The following is a 10,768-nucleotide window of genomic DNA, read 5'->3' on the forward strand; positions in this document are numbered from 1 at the left end:
CACACCTCCAGCTGACTACAATCCGGCGTGTTGGTCAGCTTTAGGGGCATGTAGAGTTGGGTGTCATCAGCATAGCAATGAAAGCTAACACCGCATTTGCGTATGATGTCACCTAGCGGCAGCATGTAGATACTGAAGAGTGCAGGGCCAAGGACCGAACCCTGGGGAACTCCACACATTACCTTAACGTAGTCCAAGGTCACATTGTTATGGGAGACGCACTGCATCCTATCAGTAAGATAAGAGTTAAACCAAGACAGGGCTAAGTCTGACATACCAATTCGTGTTTTGATACGTTCTAATAAAATATTATGATCGACGGTATCGAAGGCAGCGCTAAGATCGAGGAGCAGCAACATAGATGACGCATCAGAATCCATCGTTAGCAATAGATCTTTGGTCATTTTTGCGAGGGCTGTCTCCATGGAGTGATTTGCCCTGAAACCGGATTGAAAGGTTTCACATAGATTGTTAGACGCTAAGTGTTCATTTAACTGCTCCGCAATAATTTTTTCGAGAATTTTTGAAATAAAGGGAAGGTGAGACACCGGTCGGTAGTTTACCATGAGGTCAGGATCGAGGTTAGGTCTTTTAAGAAGAGGATGAATAACCGCTTTTTTGAATGCTAGGGGAACAGTGCCTAAGGAAAGTGATAAGTTTATAATATTTAGCACTGATGGACCTAATAATACAAAGAGCTCCTTGATCAGTTTCCCAGGAAGAGGGTCAAGTAAACATGTTGTTTATTTCATTCCATTTACACGTTGTAACAATTCCTCTAATGTTACTTCCTCAAAACGAGAGGAACTATTTTGGAGGGCAGTATCCGCCGTATATACAATCGTATCTGTGTTACTATAACCCAGTTGTAGCTGGGACGCATTGTCTTTAATTTCCTTTCTAATGACTTCAATTTTCTTACTAAAGAATTGCATAAAGTCATCAGCTGAGTGGGTGGAGCTACTGGAAGGAGTCCCTTGTTGGGTTAGCGATCCTACCGTACTAAACAAAAATTTAGGATCGTTTTTATTACGGTGGATGAGATTTGAGTAATATTTAGCTTTAGCTAAGGTAAGCATGTGTTTATAGGTTATTAAACTATCACTCCATGCTTGATGGTGCACCTCAAGTTTAGTCATTTAGTTCATTTATTATTTGTGTGAGACCACAGCTATCAATTATAGTATGTAGCGCTACGCACGGTGGGTCCGATGGGGTATTCATATGGATATTAAAGTCCCCCATTATTATTATATTATCGGTGTGTGTCACTAGATCAGCAATGAACTCTGAGAATTCATTGATAAAGTCCGAATAGGGCCCTGGGGGGCGGTAGATAACAGCCAGGTGTAGAGGCAGCGGTGTGACAGACCTCATAGTAAGCACCTCAAACGATTTATATTTATTATTTATGTTAGGACTAAGGTTAGAGTTTTCGTTGTATATTAATGCGACCCCCCCCACCCCTTTTAAGAGGACGGGCAATATGCGCATGTGTAAAGTCAGGAGGACATCCCTCATTTAGCGCAAAAAAGTCGTTTGGTTTAAGCCAGGTTTCGCTGAGACCGATGACGTTAAGATTGTTGTCTCTGATGATATCATTAACTAACAACGTTTTGGAAGACAATGATCTTATGTTTAAAAAACCTATATTATAGGTAGTGGGCTGTTTTAGGGAATGTTTGATCAAATTATCCGTACTAGCAATATTAATAATGTTGTGTTTATTATGCCCAGAGTTTTTAGTATAATTACGACCATATCTAGGAATTGATACGACGGGAATTTTCCGATTGTTTGGTTGTTGCTTTGATAAACTGCACGCATCATAGTTAGCCACCTCAGTAGAACGCATGTCTAACTCTGAAACAATCAAAGCAGAAAAAAACTTGTTCTGATTTAACTGACTCCTTACCCAGACCAGTAGTCTCGCATCTTCCATTTAAATCCAGCTTCAGGATGGAAGGAAGTGGTGTTCTGTGGGGATTAGCCTTCTGCTTTGTTTTTAGCCCCGCTCGGCATCCGCGTTTCCGATCACACCGATGGCGTCTGCTCCGTAGACGGCCTCCGCTGCTACTATACTCCCCTGCTTCACAGGCCGCTGGATGTAGCCGTCGAAGTATTCCCGTGCTAGTTAGCACGTTTAGCAAGCACGCGTCTATCAGTCCAAAACGGCCCGATATGTCCACATCTAGAAGTGTCTGGCGGTCGTACGTGATCATAGAGTGACCACGATGTGAGCCAGTCATAAAGTTCTTGATCTGTCTTGCTCGCTGCCTCCTGCTGATAAAGGAGACAGGTGATCATATAACCAGACCCAGCTGGGCAATCTACTCACCTGTCAGCTGGGCTCCGAAGCCGGGCCAAACACACTCCCTTCCGCCTTAGGCGCGGCGACCATGCTCCGCTACACAATTTGTAATTATGACAACAATATATCATGCATTTATTGATTTATTGATACATTTCCATTCAAATACAACATTTTAGAACATTTAGCACTGAGCCCCTTGAAAAGTGACTGCTTTGATGTGGTGTTAATTAAAAAAAGATTTTGATCCAAGTGGGTCACATCCAAGGTTCCCAGCCCGCCCAAACCCTCCCTAGAATGTTGTGGTCTGTGGCCTGGTCCAGAAGACAGTCAACCTGTTCTTCCACAGAAAGACCAGCTGGTGGCAGCCTCGCACGAATGTTATGCTCTGCTGTTCCCAGTGCAACCGACTGCAGGCCCTGGAAGGCGGGATCTTTTTCAAAGCCCAACTTCAGTTCCTCGCTGTCAAAGATAAAACAATTATTTCATCACAGTAAGAGCAAAAATAAATACTAGGACTATTGTGTACTTCACACTACTTAATAGTAGGTGAACAGTATATTACAGTGCTCTTCAGCAGTGGTCCCCAACCACCACCATTGCCGCTCCATGACTACTTATATACAGTACAGGCCAAAAGTTTGGACACACCTTCTCATTCAATGCATTTTCTTTATTTTCATGACTATTTGAATTGTAGATTGTCACTGAAGGCATCAAAACTATGAATGAACACATATGGAGTTATGTACTTAATAAAAAAAAAGTGAAATAACATAATATGTTTTATATTCAGTTTTTTCAAAATAGCCACTCTTTGCTCTGATTACGGTTTGCACACTTGGCATTTTCTCGATGAGCTTCAAGAGGTAGTCAGCTGAAAGGGTTTTCACTTCACAGGTGTCATAGTTTTAATGCCCCCAGTGACAATCCACAATGTAAATAGTCATGAAAATAAAGAAAACAGATTGCAATAAGAAGGTGTCCAAACCTTTGACCTGTACTGTATATATATATATATAAAAAAGTATTTAGTCAGCCACCGATTGGGCAAGTTCTCCCACTTAAAATGATGACAGAGGTCTGTAATTTTCATCATAGGTACACTTCAACTGTGAGAGACAGAATGTGAAAAAAAAATCCAGGAATTCACATTGTAGGAATTTTAAAGAATTTGTTTGTAAATTATGGTGGAAAATAAGTATTTGGTCAACCATTCAAAGCTCTCACTGATGTTTTGGCTCAAAATCTCATGATACATGGCCCCATTCATTCTTTCCTTAACACGGATCAATCGTCCTGTCCCCTTAGCAGAAAAACAGCCCCAAAGCATGATGTTTCCACCCCCATGCTTTACAGTAGGTTTGGTGTTCTTGGGATGCAACTCAGTATTCTTCTTCCTCTAAACACGACAAGTTGAGTTTATACCAAAACGTTCTATTTTGGTTTCATCTGACCACATGACATTCTCCCAATCCTCTGCTGTATCATCCATGTGCTCTCTGGCAAACTTCAGACGGGCCTGGACATGCACTGGCTTAAGCAGGGGGACACGTATGGCACTGCAGGATTTGGTTCCCTATCGGCGTAGAGTGTTACTGATGGTAACCTTTGTTACTTTGATCCCAGCTCTCTGCAGGTCATTCACCAGGTCCCCCCGTGTGGGTGTTGGATTTTTGCTCACCGTTCTAATGATCATTTTGACCCCACGGGATGAGATCTTGCGTGGAGCCCCAGATCGAGGGAGATTATCAGTGGTCTTGTATGTCTACCATTTTCTGATAATTGCTCCCACAGTTGATTTTTTCACACCAAGCTGCTTGCCTATTGTAGATTCACTCCTCCCAGTCTGGTGCAGGTCTACAATTCTTTTCCTGGTGTCCTTTGACAGCTCTTTGGTCTTGGCCATAGTGGAGTTTGGAGTCGGGCTGTTGGAGGCTGTGGACAGGTGTCTTTTAAACAGATAACGAGTTCAAACAGGTTCCATTAATACAGGTAATGAGTGGAGTACAGAAAAGCTTCTTAAAGAAGAAGTTACAGGTCTGTTAAAGTCAGAGATCTTCCTTGTTTGAAGTGACCAAATACTTATTTTCCACCATAATTTACAAAGAAATTCTTTAAAATTCCTACAATGTGAATTCCTGGATTTTTTTTTCACATTCTGTCTCTCACAGTTAAAGTGTACCTATGATGAAAATTACAGAACTCTGTCATCATTTTAAGTGGGAGAACTTGCACAATCGGTGGCTGACTAAATATGTTTTTGCCCCACTTTATTTATACAAATTATATATACATATATAATATGTATATATAATATGGATGGATGGAATATGTATATATAATATATATATATTTATATACATATATATATGCATTATATGCTATGACAAGAAGTGATCGATTCGAGTTGATATGTTTTTCCATGCTGAGTTATGACAACAAAAGCATGATTTTATAAATGTTGATTTGATCATACCTGGTTATTCTGGCAGGATTTGCACCTTCTAGCTTCTGTTTGGCAAAGTCCACCTTCTGCAAAGGATACCAGTTGATTTGTTTGGTGTCCACCATGCTTGTCCAGGTGCCTCCTTTCTTCAACTGCTTCATTTCAAAGTTCTGTTGGGGCAAAGGTCGCAAGTGATCAAAAATCACGGAACACGTTAAAGCACAGATAACTTTTTTAAAAAAGTTCAAGGATTGGTTTGTTTATGAAGCTTGATGTGGTTTCTGTTATTTTAGGAGAGTTCATTGACAGTCATGATTTAGTCAATTTAATTATATTCACTTAGTATTACTTTCTTTAAAATATGTATTCGGTATTTTTAACTTTAGAAAGATATTTGGTTGAAAACGATAATGATGCCAAAAAACAAAACAAAAAAGATGGGAAGTCCTCAAAGGCTTATTTTAAAAATGTAATTATGTTTATACAAATCCCGTTTCCATATGAGTTGGGAAATTGTGTTAGATGTAAAATATAAACGGAATACAATGATTTGCAAATCCTTTTCAACCCATATTCAATTGAATGCACTACAAAGACAAGATATTTGATGTTCAAACTCATAAACTTATTTTTTTTGTGTGTAAATAATAATTAACTTAGAATTTCATGGCTGCAACACGTGCCAAAGGAGTTGGGAAAGGGCATGTTCACCACTGCGTTACAACACCTTTTCTTTTAACAACACTCAATAAATGTTTGGGAACTGAGGAAACTAATTGTTAGAGCTTGAAAGTGGAATTCTTTCCCATTCATGTTTTATGTAGAGCTTCAGTTGTTCAACAGTAAACAGTCTGGGGTCTCCGCTGTCGTATTTTACGCTTCAGAATGCGCCACACATTTTCGATGGGAGACAGGTCTGGACTGCAGGCCTTCCAAGAAAGTAACCGCACTCTTTTTTTTACGAAGCCACTTAAAAAAAATTACATCTAACACAATTTCCCAACTCATGTGGAAACGGGGTTTGTAGTAATTGATGAAAATGTTAGTGAATCAGCGGCACACACAATCATGTGTGCTTCAGGGATTGTGTCCCTTACAGACTGTGTTGTCTATGTTGTGGAACCAGAATATTGGTAACAGAAAGAAAAAAACCCTTTTGTGTGAGTGGGTGTGGATGAGTGTGAATGGGAGAGAGATTTTTTTTTTCCGGGTAGATGCACTAATTGAAAGTGTATCTTGTGTTTTTTCAATGTTAATTTATTAAAAAAAAAAAAAAAAAATTTTTTTTTTCGAAAGGGCACACATAACAAGAGTACCTTCCAGTCCAGCAAAGGTTCCTTTACAAAAACATCCATGGTGTTGAGCAGCAAGTCTGGTTGATTCCTGAACGCTCGTAGTAAATGAACCATGATCCTGCGGATCAAACCGGACTCCTTCAAAGGTTGCATCACGTTCAAAAACTGCCTGGTCAGCCGGAAAGGCATCAGCTCTGGGACTTCAAGAAACTGGGAGGACAGACCAGCAAACACCAATCAAACACTGAATTAGGGAACACAAATTCATCCCACTCCATCAATCTTATAATTTCGGATTTAAAGCAACAGTAAGGTAAACATGCTTTTTTCACAACCATGTGACCAACATTAAAATACCTAGCATAGTAGGCCAAAGTATTCATTAAAACAAGCCAGATGTTTTATTTAAGAAGTATATTTAATATTTTTGGCCACTGTAACATTACATACAGTTTGACTCGTAACATTGTGTTTGAATATGTAAATACATGCTCATTTGGCGTAAGTGTGAGAATCATGCCCATCCTAATTCATACCACAACTTCATTCTTATTCAAATCCTCATCTAAATTTTTATCCATATCCACATTTTCATCCTCATCTACATCTTTATGGCAAATTTGATGTGTTTCTTCCTTGGCTCATGCAGCTTGTACAAAAGCTTACAGCCCCTGAAAACAAATATGGAATCACCAGAACTGGAGGATGTTCATCCAAAAAGCAGATAGCAGACATGACACAAAGTCACAGTAATTTCAATAGGCAACTTTAAGCCTTTAAGAAACACTAAAAACATTTTTTTGTAGTCCGGTCAGAGACGGTGACTCCAGTTTCCGTCCATTTGGTCTTCATTTGTTTTGCTGACCATTTTCTGTTTTCAAGACGTATTGCTTTATGTTTACTGTCTAGACACTTGGATGTTTTCCTTGGTCTATAAGTATGCTGGCTTTTAACAACTTTTCCATGTTGTTTGTATTTAGTTCACATTTTAACTCAGCTGACTGTGAACAATCAACTTTTTTGCAACATTGTATGATGATTTACCTTCTTCAAGAAGTTAAATAATCCTCTCCATTGTTTTCAATTGACATATCTAAGTTAAGTTAAGTTAAAGTGCCAATGATTGTCACACACACACTAGGTGTGGTGAAATTTGTCTTCTGCATTTGACCCATCCCCTTGATCACCCCCTGGGAAGTGAGGGGAGCAGTGGGCAGCAGCGTTACCAATTCCAACCCCCAATTCCAACCCTTGATGCTGAGTGCCAAGCAAGGAGGTAATGGGTCCCATTTTTATAGTCTTTGGTATGACTCGGCCGGATTATGAACTCCCAACCTACCGATCTCAGGGTGGACACTCTAACCACTGGGCCACTGAGTAGGTTATGTTGGAGCCATGATTCATGTCAATCCACCTGGTGCAACAGCTTTTCAGGGTGTGAACACTCTTTTTTAACTGATGAACAGATTTATTTTGATGCAGCTGTTAGCTTTAGAAATAAACATTTACAGGGTGATTTCATGTTTTTTTCACTCCACTTGATATAAAAAAACGTAATTGTTACAGACCACCACAATTTATTAAAAAATATATTGTTTTGTGTTACTTAAAGGGGAACTGCACTTTGTTTCCCTAACATTTGCAATTCCTATGTAAGACAAAAACGTATGTTTTTCTTTTCATGCATTCTAAATCATAAATAAACATTAGCAAATGTCAGCTACCAATGGAGTCAATTAAAGTTCCTCCAAAACAAAGCCCTCCAAATAACTTAAACAAGCTTTAATGAATAAGGGAAATTGTTCCACAGTAGCTCAGTTACAAATGATGGAAAGTGTAAGGATGGAAAGGACAATGCAGGTATAAAATATACTAAATATAGCAATATAAACTATAACGTGTATACCTAATATTTATATAATATATGTACAGTATATACTGATATATTATATTATATGTTTGTATCATATATACAATATATAACAATTACCATGTACAATATTATAGTATGTGTAACAGCTGCAGCATAAAATAGAGAGTAAATACAGCCATTCAAAAAGCGCCAACAGTACTCCATTTACATTTCGTGACCTGATTATTAACCAAGTATTATTGTAACCAAGTATATTGTCATTATACGCCCTAATATTAAGGACCTACTTTTAGTGGCGCATTGATCGCAGAGAGATAACTAGCTTATGTGGCCATATTGACATAATGTGCTGGGGAGCTGTTCTCTCGCCTCTGAGCTGGTACAAGTTAACCATTGATTTTAAATCTCGCCTCTCACCAGGATAGTAGAAGGTTGTGGCTAAACCGAGAAGTTGGTCAACTTTGACAACCAACTTAGACAGGGAGATGGCGAGAAAGACACAAAACGACGCTTGTTTGCACCCAACTTTTTTTTTAAACTCTTCTTGAGGATTATGTGTATTCTTCATCTAAACGGGAAGATATAAATATCCCATCAGTCGGCATACCAGTGAGAGCAGACATTGTACAATAAGTGATTAATTTATTATGTTGATAGTTTGTATATCTTGTTCAGCGCTTGGCAAGACTGCTACATGAAGCTTAGTGTTTCACTAAAGCTGGAACTGTTTAGCACACAGCTTCTTAAACTTGTGGATCATCCTCCTTACATTCAAAAATATAAGTTTCTAGATCATCATTTCTTCCAAAGTAGTCTTTGTTGTCTCTTAGTTGTGTTGCTGTTGAAGGGAAAATAATTAATCATAATCCTCACAAAGGATAAAAAAAAAGTTGCCCCAGATGAGCGTATTTTTGTGTCTTTCTCGCAATCTCTAGATATAAATTGGATGTCAAAGTTCACCAGCTTCTCGATTTATGGCCACATCTTTCTACTATCCAGTTGAGAGGTATGATGTTAACTTTTAACAACTTAGATGCACAGCAGCAGTACACCGGCTCAATATGTTGATATAGCAGCTAGTAAGCGCTTTGTGATCAATGTGCTGCTAAAAATAGTCTGTGTTAGCACTTATAATAACAATATTGCCAATACTTAGTTAATAATTAGGTCACAAGATGTATTATTGGCGGCATTTGGAGGGTTATTAAGAGGGCGTAATAGAAGAGCTCTAATTGGTTCCATTGTTAGCTGACTTCTGCTAACATTTATTTACGATTTAGAATGCACACATCTAACATGGGTATTGTGAATGATAGGCAAAATAATACAAAAAGACAGTTATCCTGTAATGCGCAACCTTTTCTCATATTCTAAGACACTTTTTATGATTGGACGCCGGTACTTAATTTCTGTATATGATTTCCCGTCTATTGTGATCCAATTGTACTGAAACTCTTTGACGTCAGTGTTGGATTTTGGATTGTTGTTTTTTTCTCATCACTTCCACCATGACTTCTGTAGTCCTTGCTCACAATTTGCTATGATGACTGCATCATCTGCATATCCATTTAAGTTTAGCCCCGAATATTTATATTTGTCACGATCAGTTGTGTGTATAAATGAAAACAGGTCTGAAGCAGCCTTGTCTTACCCCTCCGTCCTCCTCCTCACCAACACACACTTGCTGACTTTTCCAATAATTTGTATTGCATGCTGTAAAGTGTGGAGGAGCAATTGTACACGTGCGCATATTTGTGTTTTGTAGATAGATAGTACTTTATTGATTCCATCAGGAGAGTTTCCTCAAGAAAATTTAAATTCCAGCAGGAGTGTACAGAATTGAGATATAATTTAAAAAGTAAAAAATAAACAAATGGGCTATATATTATTGTTTTGCATCCTCTGTCATCCCCCCCGCCCCTCAGAGAGGAGTTGTACAGTTTAAAGGCGGTATAGCTCGGTTGGTAAAGTGGCCGTGCCAGTAACTTGAGGGTTCCAGGTTCGATCCCGCTTCCGGCATCTTAGTCACTGCCGTTGTGTCCTTGGGCAAGACACTTTACCCACCTGCTCCCAGTGCCTCCCAAACTGGTTTGAATGTAACTTAGATATTGGGTTTCACAATGTAAAGCGCTTTGAGTCACTAGAGTTAAAGCGCTTTATAAATATAATTCACTTCACTTCACTTCACTAATGGCGTGTAGGACAAAATAGTTTTTGAGTCTATTAGTCCTGCACTTGGGATGATGATGATGTTCAGTACAGGCTCCTCTGGCTACTGATAGCGGTATGCAGAGGGTGACTGGCATCGTCCATGATGATCACTCGTTTTTTGGTAGGTCCCAAGCTGTAAAGCTGTTGTGAAGCTACTGACAAATGTGTCAATCAAGTAAGAAAGCTAGTGGTGTACCGTATAATATTTTTAAGCAGTACAGTAGTTGGCGTAATGTGGTAGTAATACAAGACAGTGTGTGTAGTATTATGGTATTCTACCTGTGTGGCTGAACCGAATGCATGACCAAAGTCAATGCCAATCATGCCTCCTGTTTCCGTGTTGATCATGAAGTTGGAAAGATGGCGGTCGCCGATACCGAGCACCCAATGGCTGACACACAGCAAAGCGTGAGAGCTGATGAAGTGTGAGCGCAAGGAAAGAAAAGCTTCTGGACTGTTGCACATCTTTAGAAAAGCTCTCCTGAACATAGAAAAATAAGTATTTTAATAATTTTCAATTATTTCACAATCCAACATAACTGACACTTACTTCAGGAGATCACCGGGAACATATTGCAACACGTTGGAAAAGTTACGGATAGTGTCAGAACGCTCTGCTTTCCTGGAAA

The 10,768-nt window shown here is 39.1% G+C and overlaps 1 protein-coding gene across 1 annotated transcript in view; it reads right to left on the reverse strand.

The window, feature by feature from the left end:
- Positions 1-2,436: 2,436 nt before the first annotated feature.
- Positions 2,437-10,768, reverse strand: part of prkdc (protein kinase, DNA-activated, catalytic subunit) — a 154,511-nt gene continuing 146,179 nt past the window's right edge. The window contains exons 82-86 of the mRNA XM_061922138.1: positions 10,690-10,761; positions 10,419-10,620; positions 6,077-6,265; positions 4,791-4,930; positions 2,437-2,773 (exon numbers count right to left, since the gene is read on the reverse strand). Of these exons, the coding sequence (XP_061778122.1) occupies positions 2,569-2,773; positions 4,791-4,930; positions 6,077-6,265; positions 10,419-10,620; positions 10,690-10,761 (808 nt within the window). The 3' untranslated portion in view covers positions 2,437-2,568. The remainder of the gene's footprint in view (positions 2,774-4,790; positions 4,931-6,076; positions 6,266-10,418; positions 10,621-10,689; positions 10,762-10,768) is intronic.

Source organism: Nerophis ophidion, linkage group LG15 (assembly GCF_033978795.1).
Source record: "Nerophis ophidion isolate RoL-2023_Sa linkage group LG15, RoL_Noph_v1.0, whole genome shotgun sequence".
Lineage (NCBI taxonomy): Eukaryota > Metazoa > Chordata > Actinopteri > Syngnathiformes > Syngnathidae > Nerophis > Nerophis ophidion.